Below are 20,248 nucleotides of genomic sequence, written 5' to 3' on the forward strand. Positions count from 1 at the left end.
TTTTTATGCCTCTATTTCTATTGATTTACTTGTGTTAGTTTTAGTTAACAATAACAAAACTGATTAAACTGTTATCAGTTATTCATCTGTGCTTTTCAGATCTTTCTCAGTGCTGCAGTATGAATGATATTTCCGTCACGCTCGGCGCCGACCAGGTACGACATTTTCCATTAGCTTTCCTGACATTTTTTCAACATGAACATATTTAAATGCACTGAAAATTTATTTATTGATTAGCAAAGATTAAGCAAGATGATTTTAGAAACAAAAGCACTGGGGGTCTTATTTGTGTGTGTTATGTGACAAATTTATGCAGGGTAATATTTCATATAAGTCACTCGATTGCTGCCAGTAGTTGTTTGTGTCTGTAATGTTTTCTTTATTTTAATGTGAGGCAATAATGAAAAGCAAAATATGAAATACACAGTAAAGCACTTCGTTTTGCCAGAGTATTTTGAGGCCACTGTAGGACTTTATTGTTTGTGAAGGGTTGCTGGTGCCACAGCTCTCGGCTTGCTAGAGTTCAAAGTGAGCCAATTCTGAGTCCAATAAGTTTTTTCTGCTTAATGTTACAGCCTTGGCTCACTTTCATCTGTTCACTATCCTCGACAGGCTTCATTTATGCCTTACAGAAGCATGTGGCAAAATCAAGTGGCATTTGTTTTCATTTTTCATGCTAATCAATTCGAGTTCAGTTATTTATGAGGAATTGACTTCATGCATCCACTAAAAATCAGGTGCTCCGGGTAGTTAAGTTATTGCAAGAATGTGAAATTAGTTCTAAGCTTTTAAGTGAGAATTAAGTGTCCAAATAATTTTTTGTCATTTAGATTGATTTTGGACAGATTATTGTTCAAATATGTTTTTTGAAACTGCAGCAAATGTTTTAACAAGAGGCAAAACAGGGTCAGAACATAAGAAAAGAGCTTGTTTATTCATTGCAGAAAGTGAATTGACTCTGAAAGTGGCATTAAAAGATTAAAAGCTGATTTTGACCATAAGCACAGACCAGTCCATATGCACATGTTCTTTGAGGCCACCGTTGCCAAACAGCTGTTTTCATTGGATCACGTGGGTGCGTTTGCATGCTCAGTCTTTCTGCTGTGATTGCATAATTTTACTGATCTGCCATTAGAAAAAATGAGGTGCTTTCCATTTCCGTCACATGCAGGCACTTCAGACATTGAAAACATTGTAGACACTGAAAATGGATCTTATACTGATACTGGAACACAAACTCTTTCCAACATGGCATTTTCATGACCTACACATCTCAGCACTTCAGACCATGTGGACTAATTAAACCCATTCATGCATGATCCCTAAATGTATTGTTATTCCACCCACCGGCTGAAGAATAAGTTCATGAAGAAGATCCCCAGAGATGCCGAAGCGTCTAACTTCCTGATTGGAGAGGTGGATTTTCTAGAAAAAACGTTCGTGGCCTTCGTACGTCTGTCTCAAGCTGCAACACTAGGAGGTCTTACTGAAGTCCCTGTGCCTACAAGGTCATCATCCCAAAACAGTGCATATGTTTATTGGCTGTTTAAATAGTTTCAGGACACAGTCTGGCAAAACAACACTTGTTCGATTAATTCATTCACAGCAAATTTTGATTGCACAAGAAGTTATATTCTACATAAAAAAAAAATAATAATGGTTACACTTTATTTCGATAGTCCACTTTAGACATTGTACTGACTCTAAGTAGCCATTTTTTATTAATATCTTTGATTAATTTTACAGAAAAAGAAAGAATACATTTTAAATGTGCATTTGCATTTAAGTTTTAATCAAAGACTATGTGGGTTTTCCAGGTTTCTCTTTGTGCTGCTCAGTCCTGATGGCAAAACCAAATCCTACAATGAGATCGGTCGCGCCATGGCTACACTCATGGTTGACGATGTCAGAGAAAATCTCAGCAGTTCTGAATCTTGAAATTAAGTATCATCACAGATTTTGCAAATCTCTCTGTATCTGTCACCATATTTAGCTGTTCAGTGACGTGGCCTATAAAGCCAGAGTGTCACGCTGCCAGTCTTTGTTTTCCTGGGTGTTCCCTAGTGAGCTCACTTCCCCTTAGGCACTTCACCATAGGCACTTTAATTCCGCTAGTCTGGTTGTGTCTTCACAGTAATTGCACTCCAATTAGAATCGCACAGGTGTTGACAATACTCTGTAATTAGTTTCCCTATATAGAGCTGTCTTTCTCTGTTGTCATCATGGAGTCCTTACCCTATGTGTCTCATGCTCTCGTTCCCCCGAGACTTCCTCTACGTTCTCATTCTTCCGAGTTCCCCGTTTCATCCGGTTCCCTCTTTTGGTTACGTTTGTCTCTCATGACTGTTTATTTTTGTAGTTACCCCTCTGTTTAAATAAAAACCCTTACCTGCATTTGGATCTACCCTCTCTTTGTGTTTTCCCAAACCCAACCGTGACAGAAGGACTCCATCATGCCTAGATCCAGCGGTGTGAGATTTCGAATCGGTTCCCCAGCCACCATGGAGGAACGGAGGGGGAGATTCCGGAACTTAACCACCCTTCATCAAGAGGGAAGGGAGGTGGGTGGCCTGGCGCAATTGTTTTGGACTTTGGCAGTCGGGTTAGGTTACAATGATGCAGCACTAAAGGATTGGTTTAATAATTGCCTGGATGATCCTTTACCTCAATGGGAGATGAAGGGGTTAGAGATCCTGGACTTTTGGGGGTTTACCAATTACCTGCACCATCGTGCTCAGTGGGATGCAACAACCACACCAGAGTTTCCAGACAAGGCTGCCAGCTCAGCTCCACAACCCAAGATGGCCACCAGCCCAGCCCCACAGCCCAAGATGGCCGCCAGCCTAGCGCCACAGCGCAAGATGGCCGCCAGCCCAGCACCACAGCACAAGATGGCCGACTCAACGCCACCGACTCTCCATCGTAGAGGGCGGAGGAGGAGACAGGCAGCTACTGTTCCTCAGGACCCGGAGAACGTTCCCGAGCGGGCGGCTGCCGTCCATGAGGCCATTCCCGATGCGGTGCCCGCTAATGTTCCGGAGGCCGAGGCGGTGCCCGATGCAGTCTCCGAGGCGGTGCCCGATGCAGTCTCCGAGGCGGTGCCCGATGCAGTTCCCGAGGCGGTGCCCGATGCTGTTTCCGAGGCCGAGGCTGTTCCCGAGGCGGTGTCCGATGCAGTTCCCGAGGCGGTGCCCGATGCAGTTCCCGAGGCGGTGCCCGATGCAGTTCCCGAGGCGGTGCCCGATGCTGTTCCCGAGGCGGTGCTCGATACTGTTCCCGAGGCGGTGCCCGATGCTGTTCCCGAGGCGGTGCCCGATGCTGTTCCCGAGGCGGTGCCCGATGCTGTTTCCGAGGCCGAGGCTGTTCCCGAGAAGGTGCTCGATGCTGTTCGAGAGGCCGAGGCAATGCCCGATGCTGTTCCCGATGTGGTGCCCGCTGCGGTTCTGGAGGCCGAGGCGGTACCCGCTGCTGTTCCGGAGGCCGAGGCGGTGGCCGAGGCCGTTTCCGATGCGGTTCCCGTTGCTGTTCTGGAGGCCGAGGCGGTGCCCGCTGCTGTTCCGGAGGCCGAGGCGGTGGTCGAAGCCGTTCCCGATGCGGTCCCCGTTGCTGTTCCGGAGGCCGGGGCGGTGGCCGAGGTCGTTCCCGATGCGGTGCCCGCTGCTGCTCCGGAGGCCGAGGCTGTTCCCGAGGCGGTGCCTGATGCAGTTCCCGAGGCGGTGCCCGATGCAGTTCCCGAGGCGGTGCCCGATGCTGTTCCCGAGGCGGTGCCCGATGCAGTTTCCGAGGCGGTGCCCGAGGCAGTTCCCGAGGCGGTGCCCGAGGCAGTTCCCGAGGCGGTGCCCGATGCAGTTCCCGAGGCGGTGCCCGAGGCAGTTCCCGAGGCGGTGCCCGATGCAGTTCCCGAGGCGGTGCCCGATGCTGTTCCCGAGGCGGTGCTCGATGCAGTTCCCGAGGCGGTGCCCGATGCTGTTCCCGAGGCGGTGCCCGATGCAGTTCCCGAGGCGGTGCCCGATGCAGTTCCCGAGGCGGTGCCCGATACAGTTCCCGAGGCGGTGCCCGATGCTGTTCCCGAGGCGGTGCCCGATGCTGTTCCCGAGGCGGTGCTCGATGCTGTTCCCGAGGCGGTGCTCGATGCTGTTCCCGAGGCGGTGCTCGATGTTGTTCCCGAGGCGGTGCCCGATGCAGTTCCCGATGCGGTTCCCGATGCAGTTCCCGAGGCGGTGCCCGATGCAGTTCCCGAGGCGGTGCCCGATGCAGTTCCCGAGGCGGTGCTCGATGTTGTTCCCGAGGCGGTGCCCGATGCAGTTCCCGAGGCGGTGCCCGATGCAGTTCCCGAGGCGGTGCCCGATGCAGTTCCCGAGGCGGTGCCCGATGCAGTTCCCGAGGCGGTGCTCGAGGCTGTTCCCGAGGCGGTGCCCGAGGCTGTTCCCGAGGCGGTGCCCGATGCGGTGCCCGATGCAGTTCCCGAGGCGGTGCCCGATGCTGTTCCCGAGGCGGTGCCCGATACAGTTCCCGAGGCGGTGCCCGAGGCTGTTCCAGAGGCGGTGCCCGATACAGTTCCCGAGGCGGTGACCACAAGGCCGTGGTGGTCTTCTACTCCGCCCTGGGGGACTCTGGCGGTGACCACGAGGACGTGGTGGTCGTCCGCTCCACCCTGGGGGACTCGGGCGGTGACCACGAGGACGTGGTGGTCGTCCGCTCCGCTCTGGGGGACTCCGGCGGTGACCATGAGGACGTGGTGGTCTTCTGCTCCGCCCTGGTGGACTCCGGCCTCGACCACAAAGACGTGGTGTTCTTCCGCTCCGCCCTGGAGGGCTTTGACTTTGACCACAAGGCCGTGGTGGTCTTCCGCTCCGCCCTGGCGGACTCCGGCCTCGACCACAAAGATGTGGTGGTCATCTGCTCCGTCCTGGTGGACGCCTCAACATGCCCTTCATGGACTTATGTTTTGTGTTTTTTGAGTTCTGTTTCTGTCTGTTCCTTTTAGTTTAGTCTGGCCCTCCTTCCCTCCCCCTGAGCCTCCACCTGTCCGCCTCCCTCCTGGACTCCTTGTTTTGTGTTGCACCTTTCCATTCCTCCTGGTTGCTCCTGTCCCTGTTTTCTGTCCCTCCGTCCCTCCCCCTGGTCCGCCGCCGTTCCACCTCCCTCCTGCCTCTTTTTCTGTTGGGGTTTTCCTGGGTTTAGGTGGAGCATCTGGTAGCTGCTCCGTAGGGAGGGGTTAATGTCACGCTGCCAGTCTTTGTTTTCCTGGGTGTTCCCTAGTGAGCTCACTTCCCCTTAGGCACTTCACCATAGGCACTTTAATTCCGCTAGTCTGGTTGTGTCTTCACAGTAATTGCACTCCAATTAGAATCGCACAGGTGTTGACAATACTCTGTAATTAGTTTCCCTATATAGAGCTGTCTTTCTCTGTTGTCATCATGGAGTCCTTACCCTATGTGTCTCATGCTCTCGTTCCCCCGAGACTTCCTCTACGTTCTCATTCTTCCGAGTTCCCCGTTTCATCCGGTTCCCTCTTTTGGTTACGTTTGTCTCTCATGACTGTTTATTTTTGTAGTTACCCCTCTGTTTAAATAAAAACCCTTACCTGCATTTGGATCTACCCTCTCTTTGTGTTTTCCCAAACCCAACCGTGACACAGAGATCGTGAGGACTTGATTGCTGGGATTGATGAGTTTTTGGATGAGGTGATCGTTCTTCCTCCTGGAGAATGGGACCCCAAGATCCGCATCGAACCCCCGAAGAAACTGCCTTCCGCAGAGATGAGGTATTGGTATTGATTCAGTCATATTGAATATTGCCTTTCAAATGATGTAGCACATAGCACAAATTATTTCTGTTTTTTATTTAGTTTTTTTCTCGTGCAGGAAGTCTGTTTTCTCTCTGAATGAGCTGGGGCATCCGAATGGGAATGCAGGAGGAGGTGCAGCGTCTGCAGAAGAAGAGGACCTGCCAGCTCCTCATGAACTAGGAGAGGAGCTGAAATTCACTGGCTGGTAGCATCCACCAGACCTGCTCAACTTCTAGTTACAGAGTTGACACAATGTCTAATACTCTTTCTATTTGTGTAGATTTTGTGGAGGACTGTGGCTGAACATTAAACGTAAAGTGCCCTGGTTTCTCAGTGACTTCTATGAGGGCTTCCACATCCAGTCCATCTCTGCGGTGCTCTTCATTTACCTGGGCTGCATCACCAATGCAATCACCTTTGGAGGACTGCTGGGGGACGCAACCGACAACTACCAAGTAATTAACCTTAGAGCCACAAATGTTTTCCATGGGCGATGCTTACATCTACAGAGCTGATATAAGACCAATATTCTGTTATATTCTACATGATGCTCAAAACAGCCAAATATGAAGGAGTTAAATGGACTGGCCAAAACACTGTTCTATTATTATTTTATATCATTTCAGAGTAAAAATTTTAAAAGGTTATCATAACAAGTAATTTTATAAGATATAAAATTAAAAGGAATTATTTAGAAATAAAGTTGAAGTTGTGTGATATAAAAATCATGTTGTGATGCATAAAAGGTTTTTTGTTTTTCTCTCTGTCTGAGATGGAAACATATGGACAGTGTTGGGCAGTAACGCGTTATTAGTTACGCGTTACTGTAACGCAGTTCCATTTGACAGTAACTAATACTGTAACGCATTACTTTTTAAATAAATTAACTCCGTTACCTTGCCATATGGTGCATTGTCCATTACTTTTTTTTAAATTAATTAATTTTGACTGAAGTGCAACCTAACCTGTTTGCAGCAGCGATGCATTGTATGATAGGTGGATGTCAACCACTGTAAACACGAAGACGCACGGTGGGCATATTTCCGTTTATTCAAGTATGTGTGTCAGTCAATGCGAGAGCAACTGGAGTTTTTCAAAGTGGAAATATGCTCATTATTTCACTTAGTTGATCATAAAGACAAAAACCTTTTATGTTTTATGTAATGTAAGCTGTGTCTTTCTGGTTCAAATGTCCTATCCTAGCCCACGAATTTCCAATCCATGCGCTCAGATTTTGTAAACCGTACCCTCGGTTTTTGAATCTACTCGCGAATTCATAATCTGCACGCACACTTTCCCAATCTTTTCCCATGGATTTGTAAACTGTAGCCTACTTACGGATTCATGCAGCAAGCTTCGTGTTAACATACAGTTTTAATGAATATTATCATGTGGAATGGGTCTACAGCAGCGTGTCTTAAGTGATTCTCTGTATGTTTTTCTCACACAGGTGAAACATTGTTCTAACTGTAATGAGAAGGGAATAATTGGAATTAGGTGTTAATGCACACGCCCCTTAATTTGAATGAATTGTTGTGGCTTGATTAAATTAAAGTGTACAGCTGATGTAGGAGGAGATGAGGATTATTTAAGGATGGGTTGAGCACTAGTCGAGAGAGATTCCGCGAGCTCTCACTGATGGGGAAACGCTAGACGGCCGCTCGGGATAATTAGTATCTCCGGCGGTGAAGATAGGCAGTCAGTGGTGGGTAAATGTGTTAGACAGCTAGGGACATGACTTTGGGCTAGGAGAGCTCGTGACCGATGTAACTTTGAGATAATACCGAGATTCGAGAAGCTGATTAGGTGGACTCATAAACTGATAATTGAAGATTTCCTGTGTATCCTCCTCACTTGATGTGAGCTCGTCCGCTTTGTATGTGGGCCAATTTAGGCAAACAAGGGGTAATCTGTTTTATGAGCGAATGCTATATTTTAACAAGTAATAAAGAATCGTGTATAAACTGCCATCTGATTGTGCGGGTCTCTGCCTTCCTTGTCCTTTTGTGCGGTTGTTACACTGGTGGCAGCGGTGGGATTTAATCCCTAACGATAATAAAACAGCCGTACAATGGAGGGCAGAGATAGGCACAGGGATGTGTCAGTGGCTACCCCATCTACCTCAGCAATCGTAACGGAACCGTCGCCTTTAGCCCCAGCTGCATCATCAAACGTGTCTATGGCGCGTCCAGTGTTTATGCTGGAGACCTTTACCGGTACGGGTCGAGAATGGTCTGATTGGAAGGAACAGTTTGAGATGGCAGCTGTGGTAAATAATTGGAATGACGGAATCAAATTGAAGTTTATGTCACTCTTATTATCGGGGCGAGCTCGAGATATCTATAGTGGTCTTTCGGTGGAGGCCAAGCACAGTTATGTTTTATTGAAAGATGCTTTAGGTAAATGTTTTGAACCATGTGAAACCGCAGAATGGAATCGCGTTAGTTTTTCATCACGCAAGCGCATGCCGAACGAGACTTTACGTGAGTTTGGTAATGCGCTGCGGAGGTTGGTGACGAAGGCGTATTCTTCAGTAGGTGCAGATACACAGGATTTATTGGCTAGAGATCACTTTATTGCACATGTGGGAAATGGGGAGACTCGTATTCGATTACGTAGTATTAAACCTATTACTTTAGAAGAAGCCATTAATATTGCCAGTGAATTCGAACTTATTCAGGGATTAGAACAATGTACGATTACCCCTGATGCGCGAGTTCGTGGTCTTCATATTCCTGCAGCAGAAAGTAAGGTAGATTCTCTGACGGAGGTGGTGGATGCGCTTCGTAAGGAAGTTCAGACTTTGCAAAAATCTGTACAACAACTTTGTGAGGCAGTTCCCACACTTTTAAAGAATAGCACTGTTGAACCGTCAACTTTAAGTGCGGTTGGGAAACGACAGGTGCAACCTGTTGGAGGCGGTTGTTGGGAGTGTGGTTGTAATCGCCATATTAGGAGAGACTGCCCTTATCTGCAGGGAAACGAGAGGGGGCAGGCATCATAGGCCGAATGCCTGCCCCAAAGCAAGATCATTTTTTTCAGTTGGCCTCATCAGTTCAAGGCAATCCTGGGATTTACCTTGCTGCTAAATTAGGTGGGTGTGACGTTAAGCTTCTGGTCGATACAGGTGCTCAAGTCTCAGTAATACCGAAACAGAGGTGGCTTACTATTACGAATGGTGGGGCTCATCTTGAACATCATGAGGGCGTGGTTAGAGTGGCCAATGGGGGGAGGATGCCGATTTTGGGTCGCTGGCAAACCGTATGCCAATTTGATTCACTAACTGTCATCACAGAGTTTCTTGTGGCAGATTTGGAGCCTCAGGAGATTTTGTTGGGCTCTGATTTTTTGCTAAAATATGGCGTTATTATTAATCTTGATCAAAAGAGCTGTCGGTTAATGGGGAAACAGATTCCCCTCTTGTTTGGCAATAATAATGGTATGCAGCCCTGTGATGTGATTGTGCATGTTGATACACCTGTTCCACCTCGTAGTGAAGTCTTGATTACAGGGGCAGTGGAGGGGGTATCTGATAGTTTGCAGGGCATGTTAGAACCGTCTTCCTCCCTTTATAACCATTGTGACCTTTTGGTGGCAAGGGTAGTGTGTCGAGTAGAGCAGGGTATTCTGCCCATTCGTGTAATTAATGTCACTGATGACACCCATATTTTAAAGCGTGGGATGAAAGTGGGTAAGTTATTTTTTGATGTGGTGGTAGAGGGAGGAGACGTGGCTATGGGTAAGAGTCCTGCATTCTCTGTGGATACGCTTATGGATCAGTTGAAATTACACGAAAAAGGCTTTGGGAAGGCCGAAACGCGGGCAGTGCATGAGTTATTGTGCAAGAATTTGTCAGTTTTTAGTGTGAGTGATACAGATTTAGGGCGGACGCAATTAATAACGCATCAGATCGAGACGGGGGATGCCAAACCTATTAAATTGCCTCCGCGCCGTGTTCCCCTTCATCTGCAAGATGAGGTGATGGAACATATTAAGGGCATGCAGGCAAATGGAATTGTACAGCCGTCGTGTAGCCCGTGGGGCGCGCCTGTGGTCCCTGTACGAAAGAAAGACGGGACGGGATTTTGCGTGGATTATAGGCGGTTGAATGATGTGACCCGGAAGGATGCATATCCCCTACCGCGTATTGATGATGCATTGGACAGCCTTGCCCATGCACAGTGGTTTTCCACTCTTGACCTGGCCAGTGGATACTGGCAGGTCGAGGTGGACCCTATAGATAGGCATAAAACCGCTTTTGTAACACGACAGGGGCTATTTGAATTCAATGATTTAAGTTTCGGTTTGTGCAACGCACCGAGTACATTTCAGCGCCTTATGGACTTGGTGTTAGCGGATTTACAGTGGACTACTTGCCTTGTTTATTTAGATGATATTATTGTTTTTGGGAGAACATTTGGGGAACATCTGCAACGGCTGGATGAGGTCCTTGGTAAATTACGGCATGCGAATCTGAAGGTTAAACCCTCTAAATGTACATTGTTTGCCACTCAGGTTCGTTATTTGGGGCACGTCCATCTGCTGATGGAATCTGAGCAGACCCAGATAAAATAGATGCGGTGAGACAATGGCCTGTACCGAAAAATCAAACTGAAGTTCGGAGCTTTGTGGGGTTGGCATCTTATTATCGGCGATTTATAGAGGGGTTTGCTGAAATTGCGCGACCGTTACATCATCTCACAGAGAAAGGTCGGAAATTCAAATGGGATGGGGAGTGCCAGCAGGCGTTTTTACAGCTTAAAACAGCCCTTGTGACAACTCCAGTTCTCGCGTATCCCGACCCGCACAAGGCATTCATTTTAGACACTGATGCGAGTGACGTTGGCATCGGTGCAGTTTTGTCACAAGAGGTTGATGGCTTGGAGCGGGTTGTGGCGTATGCTAGTCGAGCTTTAACGAAACAGGAACGCAGGTATGCCACCACTAAAAAGGAGTTGCTCAGTTTGGTGGTATTTACTAAATATTTCAAGCATTATTTGCTTGGGAAAGAATTTATATTGCGTACTGACCATAGCTCCCTAAGGTGGCTTCATAATTTTCAGGGGCTTGAAGGACAACTGGCCAGATGGGTGGAACAGCTGGCCAGTTTTCAATATAAGATTGTGCACCGCCCCGGGAAAAAGCATGTTAATGCGGATGCGCTTTCACGCTTGCCATCATTTGGTGCCAAGTGTGAAAATTTTTCAGATCCACGTCAGGAGGTTACTGCTTCTGTGTGTGCTGTATGTGCAACGGTCCCTTCGGAGATTGAGGATGAGTTGGTGGAGGCGCAGAAGAAGGATGCTGTTTTACAGCTTGTAGAACAGCTGTGGTCGCGGGGGGAGGAGGGCCGTGCTGAAGCACAGACAAAGGTGGAAGTGAGAGGGTTTTTGCCCGTTTGGGATCAGTTGGAGTTTGAGCAAGGGCGATTAGTGCGTAAACCGCCGCTTAATACAGATGCTGCATTAAAAAGTCAGGTGGTCCTTCCGAAGGTGATGGTTCCAGAGGTTTTGAAAATGTTGCATAATTCTGCTACGAGTGGTCATCTAGGAGTGCAAAAATTACAGGCGAAAGTAAAGGATCGGTTCTATTGGCCTGGGTGGTTTGAAGATGTAAGGAAGTGGTGTAGGGAATGTACGGAATGTGCATCTCGTAAATTTGCAGCATTGAACGCTCGTGCCCCGTTGCAGCCCTCTTTTGTCTCTCAGCCTTTTGAACGTGTAGCGTTAGACATCTTGGGGCCTTTGCCTTTAACGGGAGAGAAGAATAAGTATATCCTAGTAATTGGGGATTATTTCTCAAAGTGGACCGAAGCGGTTGCACTTCCAAATCAAGAAGCAGCGTCCATAGCTAAAGTTTTGGTACAAGAGTGGGTGTGTAGATTTGGGGTCCCGCGCAGTATTCACTCGGATCAAGGTCGAAACTTTGAATCGAAGTTATTTACCGAGTTGTGTGGGTTGCTGCAGATGCATAAAACAAGAACTACAGCTTATCATCCACAGTCGAATGGGATGGTGGAGCGGTTTAACCGTACTTTACTTTCTATGCTGTCTTTGTTTGTGGATAGTAATCAGCAGAATTGGGACACGCTCCTGCCATACGTTATGATGGCTTATAGGAGCAGTATACATGCTACTACAGGGTTTTCACCATATAAGGTCTTGTTTGGACGAGAGATTATTTTGCCTGTGGACGTTGTGTTGGGAGTGGGGGAGACGGAACATTTTGATTCGGCAAATGATTATGTGGAGAAAGTAGCTGAAAGCTTGTCTACGGTAGTGGAGGCTGTGAAAGCGCATCAACTGAAAGCATCAGGAAGGCAGAAACGATGCTTTGATTTAAAAGTGTCCCATCAGTTTTATACAGAAGGGGAATTTGTGTGGGTGAAGAATAGGGTGCGTAAGCAGGGGTTGTGTCCAAAGTTGCAAAGGCATTTTGTGGGGCCGTTTGTTGTTATTGAGCGGGTGACGGACGTTTTGTATCGAATAGCTCCAAAAGAAAAAGGGCTTGAGCGAGTTGTGCATTTTAATCGTCTTAAGCCATATGTTTTTAATTCATTTGCAGGAAGGCCGGAATTGCAGAGTGTTGAGGGGGATCGAATGTTGGCTGGGGAAAGGAGTACGCTGCATCCTGACCCTGCTCTAGTGGCCGATTCTGCACTGCATCCTGACCCTGCTCTGCCACCTGATCCTGGGCTGGACGTTATGATGCCTTCTGTTCCTACTCCGTTACCTGTCCCTACATTGGATGTGGGTGCAGCCCTTTCTGGTGATAGCTCCTGTGCGGCTGTGCCTATAGCCTGTGAGTCGCGGTCTGGGATAAAGAACGGATTGGCTGAAAGACATTCATCGCGGGCCAGGAGGGTACCGGCCAGTTTGTTGGATTATGATTTATCTGCTTAACTCGAGGACGAGTACTTTTTGCCTGGTGGGGGGTAGTGTAATGAGAAGGGAATAATTGGAATTAGGTGTTAATGCACACGCCCCTTAATTTGAATGAATTGTTGTGGCTTGATTAAATTAAAGTGTACAGCTGATGTAGGAGGAGATGAGGATTATTTAAGGATGGGTTGAGCACTAGTCGAGAGAGATTCCGCGAGCTCTCACTGATGGGGAAACGCTAGACGGCCGCTCGGGATAATTAGTATCTCCGGCGGTGAAGATAGGCAGTCAGTGGTGGGTAAATGTGTTAGACAGCTAGGGACATGACTTTGGGCTAGGAGAGCTCGTGACCGATGTAACTTTGAGATAATACCGAGATTCGAGAAGCTGATTAGGTGGACTTATAAACTGATAATTGAAGATTTCCTGTGTATCCTCCTCACTTGATGTGAGCTCGTCCGTTTTGTATGTGGGCCAATTTAGGCAAACAAGGGGTAATCTGTTTTATGAGCGAATGCTATATTTTAACAAGTAATAAAGAATCGTGTATAAACTGCCATCTGATTGTGCGGGCCTCTGCCTTCCTTGTCCTTTTGTGCGGTTGTTACATAACAATGCAGCCTGTCTCTACTGACGCCGGCTTTCAGTCAGCTCCGTAGCATGATAACATAGATTTCATTTTTAAACAGCATATATATATATATATATATATATATATATATATATATATATATATATATATATATATATATATATATATATATATATATATATATATATATATAATGTATGTATGTGTGTATATATATATATATATATATATATATATATATATATATATATATATATATATATATATATATATATATATATATATATATATATATATATATGTATGTGTGTGTGTGTGTGTGTGTGTGTGTGTTTCTCGAAATTGATTCTGAATGATTCAGATTGCTTTTAACAGTAATGCATATTTCTGAGTAACTACCACAACACTGTTGTCGTCATAACGTTCACCTTGGAGATTGAAAATGTTTCTTTTTTGAGATCCCAGCAGCCCAAATTCAGACCCAGAACAATAAAACCCACAGAAGAGGTGGGAGTTCAAAGGAGGAATCTTTATATTACCAAACTGCAGGGAGAGGAAGAGTAGATATAAGTCATGATCTGCAAGATTAACCTCAATCTGATGTGATCTGACCACCTCAGAGAAAACCAGTGTTGAGCTGCTGCAAGAACTTTTGAAGCACAGCAGATGTGGTCAAAGAGTTCTTGTGTGTTCGGAGCGGGATCGCGAATCATTTTAGTCAGCGGCAGGGGTGGTTCTAGGGTGAGTGGAGATCCGGGGCTTAGCCCAGAAAAATCCATGTAAATCCAAATATTTACCTTATTTAAAATATACAAAAACAATAAAAACAAAACCAAATTTAAAACATTTTATTTAAAGTATTGAGGAAAATACATTTGCTTTTTGCAAACAAAAATTAAGAATTGCAAAACAAATGAAACAGCGCGAAAGCAATGATTTTCCAATACATATTTTCCATGGTCATATCTATTAATTTATTTGCAATGCTGCTTTTATTTTGAGTGTCAGTCTAGTTTGAGCTTGCAATACCATTTTTCCTTTGCGCTTCACTTTTCTGCACGTTAGCTACTCTTTGTGGCACCGTTTTTGACGTGGGGGCGGAGTCAATGGACGGGGCGTGTACAACATGCCTCCATGGAAGTGACGTCATCGGCCCGAGACGCAGCTCACTGATCCAGGTCCTGTCATGATGAGCAGAGACTTTCGACTGAATCGTTTATTTTTATTCAGTAGCATTAAAACATTCATTTTTTGTTTTATTTACTTTATTAACATGTATGTGTATTAGCAGCATTTGCTCAAGTTAAAGAAGTTGTTAACATGAACATCTGCTGTTTATTTCTCTCCATGTGCACACTTTTATAGCATTATGTGTATTGGGATCGCAAATCATTTGAGTCAGTTCGGGAGTTCATAGCGGGTTCGCGATTCATTTGAATAAGTTCGGGAGTTCGTAGCGGGATCGCGAATCATTTGAGTCAATTTGGGGATCGCGATTCATTTGAATAAGTTCGGGAGTTCGTAGCGGGATCGCGAATCATTTGAGTCAATTTGGGGATCGCGAATCATTTGAATAAGTTCGGGAGTTCGTAGCGGGAATCGCGAATCATTGAGTCAATTTAGGGATCGCGAATCATTTGAGTCAGTTTGGGGATCGCAAATTATTTGAAACAGTTCGGGAGTGCGTAGCGGGATCGCGAATCATTTGAGTCATCTGACTCCAGTTTGGGAGTTGGAGCGGGATCGCGAATCATTTGAGTCAGTTTGGGAGTTCATAGCGGGATCGCGAATCATTTGAGTCAGTTTGAGGATCACGAATCATTTGAGTCAGTTCGGGAGTTCGTAGCGGGATCGAGAATCATTTGAGTCAGTTTGGGTTCGTAAATCATAGCTGTATATGGATAGGCATTTGTAACTAATTTATTAGCTAGTTATAATTACATTTTCCACGCTTGTTTAGGTGTGAAATGTGAACTTGTATTTTTTGTTTTAATGATGTGCCTTTTAACAGTATCAAGTATATTCAAAAACTAAACAAATCGTACCTAAAAAGTGCATGCATCTAGGCTAATATAAAGTTACATGATGAAGTCATACTAGTGGTGTGCATTTTGAGTGCGTTCTTTCACTGCATTATACGGTGTATTCAAATTAATTTATAAATGCATCTGAATGATCACAAAATTCAAGATATGAACCCTTTGTGCCAAAATGGTTCTTTCTTGTCATTATAGAACCTTTTTAGCATGAAAGGTTCTTTGGAGTTGAGTAAAGAACCCTATGGTTCTATATAGAACCCCAATGATCCCTTTCTTTTAACAGTTTGTTGTCATAAGCAGGGTTGGTTCTAGGGTGAGTGGAGATCCATGTATGTGACTTTTTATTTTAATAAATCAGAAAGATTTACCTAGTTTAAAATATACAAAAACAATAAAAACAAATTTAAAACATTTTATTTAAAGTTTATCCCTTGTATCCTGACACATATGCTGATGTTGTGTCTCTATCTCACTTTTTTTTTAATTTTTTTTTTTGTCTCTGTCTCTGTTTTGTAAGAATTACAGAAACTTCAGACACTTTGATCTTCTGAGATATACTAAGGACACACAGTGCATTAACATACAGACATCTGTTCTCACATCTCACTGAGAGAAAATGCAGGAAATGCCTCTCTCACATATGCAACAGTTCCTACTCATTCCATTCCTTCCCTTCACATAGCTCACTCAGAATGGTCAATAGTAGAATATAATGGTATATATTAATGCAAGTGATATTTACAGTCATGTTTGGTGTCATTTGAATTGTCTCAGTGCAACTGGTACAATGGTGTCTGTCTTACAAAAGTAGATTTAAAGATAATTCATTTCCTAAGAATTAAGAGATATTCTGTATATCTGTAATGGGAGGGAGTGCCCCTTCCTAGGGTCCTCCATGTAAATTACCTCCTGTTCCCATTGAGGTGTAAACTACCCTGGTCTGGGACCTGACCTAATGCAAATTCCAATTGTTAGTTTCTGTCTTCATCTCGGGGGATGTTTGTGTGAGGTATTTAAACGATTGCAGCAAAAGGATCAGGGCCTTCTGTAGCTGGAATGAGCCCATAGCATGAAGTGTGTCCACACACTTCATACTATGTATTTTTCTAAGAGTCAGGTATGCATCTTTTACTATTAGATTCATCTTTGAGAATTTGGTGTCTAGTATTGATTTGATATCTATGAATTGGCTATGTAATTGGCATAATCCTTACCTGACTGATAATAAATTGTTACATTTGATTTACTCTGACTGACTCTGAAACTATTTTCTCAAGGAGATTAAGTGAAGGCTATGTTTCCGCAAATCTGCGTCCAGGGTTAAGTGCATACTAAAACTCAGACTAGATGGAGCATGGGGCGCATCAGGTGAGGTTTTAGATTTCTGGCTAAACCGCTTGACTTTAGTTAAGTTGTACTCAGTTGCATTAACTATGGGGGGCTAGTAACAGTACTGGTCATAACCGCTGGTTATTGTCTCAGCTTTAATTAAGTTGTACGAAGTTATATGACTGTCGGGGGGGCTAGACAGATAGTGCTAGCAGAACCGCTGATTATTGTTTTGAGCTTTAACTAAGTTGTACATGGGTAGCTGAGGGGGACTAAATGGATTAGACATAAACCTCTGACTACTGTTGAGACTGGCGAGTTTGTGATCGTGGGGCACACGTAGAAGAACGGCCGTCGTGGGGCACCCTGAGCGACATAGATTCCTAATGAACGAGTAAAATAAAGTAAAGAGTTAAATTAGAATAATCAAATCTCAGAAGAATAACAATAATAATTAGAGACCAACAAACAACCAATTTGCCTTTCAACCTAAATTCGAGGTCATACTAAAATGGAGTCAGATTAGATAAGAAAATGGAGTCAGATTAAATAATAAAATGGAGTCAGATTTGAGCTTAACCTAAACTGAATAATTTTACGCGCTGAAAGACAGAACACGCAGGAAGCCTTCATCCAGCACCGGATACCTTCCTTGGGCCGAGTGCCTGGACCTTACAGTTTTATTTTATTTTCCAATCCTTTTATTTTCCAATCCTGACTGGTTACACTCGTCATGGTAGAACAGGGATAAGAAGCAAACATGAAGCAGTGCACTGACATACTCTTACTCTATAAAGATATACCGGTCAAAGGACTTTATCTCTGTGTTTAAAGCCAAGTATAATTATAAACGCAGGGCTCTATACACTTATATTTTTGAAGGAGGACTTACACAGCACTTACAAATTGCATAAATAATCATAAGAAGGTTAATGTATCAAATATACAATTTGGAATAGGCTACAGAAATATGAAATTATGAAAAAAAATTAGAATGGTACTTTGCCACTAGGTGGCGGCATGCCACTGCCTTAATGAGTGAGTCGGTCAGTCATTTAATCAATGGATTCGTTAGAAACGGATGATTCATTCAGAAAAAAAAGTGTGTGTGTGTGTGTGTGTGTGTCCTACAGACTGTGCTGCGCAACCGTTAACTGTTCGATGTTCAAAATGTGACGTTAAATCAGACACAATTTAAAACCGAAAAATAAATATAAAAGTTACAGATACCTGAAGTAAGCTGTTGTATCTTGGCATTCAAGTGTTTTGGCTGGGGGGTTTTACTTCCTTTTTTTTAAGAAGAAGAAGATTAATTTTGAAATATCCATTTTAATTTTCGAATAAATTGATCTAGTAAAATACTACACGCCAACAAACCGCCTGCCTCCAAAAGATCTCACTTCATTGGCTGGATCGTACAGACGCTCATCGATGGTTGGCCAGTTTACATGTCAGTTAAAAGCACTAGACTCAGTGGGCGGTTTTCGTTGGGTGTGAATGACAACGTGTACTTACTTGGGTAAATTTACAGACACTGTGGACTTGAGTCAAGAGATATTTATTTATTTATTTAAATTATAATATAAATTACTTTATTGGGAATGAAAACTCATTGATGGCATGGTGGTAATAAAAACATTCGGGGCTTTACTGAAAACATTCGGGGCTCCAGCCCCCTTAGCCCACCCCTAACGCCGCCCCTGGTCAGCGGCATCGCGAATCATTTGATTTCGGGATTTCGGAGCGGGTTCGCGAATCATTTGAGTCAGTTTGGGATCGCGAATCATTTGTATCAGTTCGGGAGTTCGGAGTGGGTTCGCGAATCATTTGAACCAGTTCGGGAATTCGGAGCGGGTTCGCGAATCATTTGAGTAATTTTGGGAGTTCGGAGTGTGAATCATTTGAGTCAGTTCGCGGGTTCGTAGCTGGTTCGCGAATTATTTGAGTCAGTTTGGAAGTTTGGAGCAGGTTAGCGAATCATTTTAGTCAGTTTGTGGTTCGCGAATCATTTAAGTCAGTTCGGGAGTTCGTAGCGGGTTCGCGAATCATTTGAGTCAGTTCGGGAGTTCGGAGCGGGATCGCGAATCATTTGAGTCAGTTTGGGAGTTCGGAGTGTGAATCATTTGAGTCAGTTCGGGATTTCGGAGCGGGTTCGCGAATCATTTGAGTCAATTTGGGGATCGTGAATCATTTGAATCAGATCGTGAGTTCGTAGCGGGTTCGCGAATCATTTGAGTCAATTCGGGAGTTAGGAGCGGGATCACGAATCATTTGAGTCAGTTTGGGAGTTCGGAGTGTGAATCATTTGAGTCAGTTCGGGATTTCGGAGCGGGTTCGCGAAATCATTTGAGTCAGTTTGGGGATCGCAAATCATTTGAATCAGATCGTGAGTTCAGAGAGGGTTAGCGAATCACGACTATATATAGGCTATATAACATTTTTAAAAGTAGGTATGGTTTATAGTAATATTAATAATATAAATCTAAATATTTTAGTCAATAATAATAAGAAGAAGAAGAATATTTTAACATTTTCTTAAAAAATTATAATCATTCATAATACCACTATTTTATTTAAATAATAATAATAATAATAATAGGAATAAGAATAACTTTTGAATTAAAAATATTATTGATAATAATCATGTTTTGCTGAAAATATATTTTAAATCTAGCCAAAATTTTGTCATATTAATTAATTTGAATCGATATTACTGTTTCTATCTGAATTTTCTTTAAGTCCCAACTTCCCAAATTTGGTGAAATTAAATTTGTATTGTACCAGAGCAAAAACTATACTTTTTGATTTATGAAATTATTTAACCATTTTTATTAGGTAACACTATTATGCCATCATAATGTCAATAATAGAATTTAATTGCATTTGATAATGCATACTATTGTAAAATTATATATTACTGAATCATACAATTGTATCGGACATTTTCAATTGTAAGTGTTTCAAGGGCAGAAAATACAATGACAATTCATTAATAGATAAAAGTATTACATATTTATACTAAATACATGAAATATATATTCATTATTACTTAAAATATGAACATGAGATCATACAATATAACAATTACATTAAAATATTCATTTAAAAGAATTCCATCTGAAAACACAAATTGCATTTGAAAAATTACATTGTATTTATGACTTCTAAAAGTCATAAGAACGTCTCAGAAAGGCTTGAAGGCATTAAACATGTTATTTCTTCAAATCTAAACTTTTTCTCATGATCATATAATAACATGATCTCAGTGTCATCCGCTGGTCACTGCTGTGCTTCCATCAGTGTTGTTGTGTCTGTGTAGCCGACGCGGCCAGATCACGGATGGATCGTTATGCCTTTTGGGAAGAACCGGTGGTGGATGTGCCTGGCCAGTTTTATACCTGCTCTTCTGGTCACCATCCTCATCTTCATGGACAGCAGATCACAGCTGTCATCATCAGCTGAAAAGAGAACAAACTAAAGGTTTTAGTGTCACACTCTGCAGCAGCACTCATTCTCACACAAGACACCCTGGCAACTGCATATAAAAAAATTTTATGTTTGTGTTTTGAAGAAAAAAAAGATAAATTTTCATTCAAGTAATGCCGCACTGCAAAAA

The 20,248-nt window shown here is 43.9% G+C and overlaps 1 protein-coding gene across 1 annotated transcript; it reads left to right on the forward strand.

Moving 5' to 3' along the window:
- The first annotated feature begins 1,326 nt into the window (after positions 1–1,326).
- LOC113053940 (electrogenic sodium bicarbonate cotransporter 4-like) lies at positions 1,327–20,151 on the forward strand. The gene is made up of 7 exons (XM_026219098.1): positions 1,327–1,508; positions 1,818–1,905; positions 1,994–2,025; positions 5,642–5,767; positions 5,868–5,992; positions 6,083–6,246; positions 19,952–20,151. Exons 1-7 carry the CDS (start codon positions 1,327–1,329, stop codon positions 20,108–20,110), a joined length of 876 nt encoding a protein of 291 aa, XP_026074883.1. The 3' UTR covers positions 20,111–20,151.
- Positions 20,152–20,248: the final 97 nt, after the last annotated feature.

This window comes from Carassius auratus, chromosome 35 (assembly GCF_003368295.1).
Source record: "Carassius auratus strain Wakin chromosome 35, ASM336829v1, whole genome shotgun sequence".
Lineage (NCBI taxonomy): Eukaryota > Metazoa > Chordata > Actinopteri > Cypriniformes > Cyprinidae > Carassius > Carassius auratus.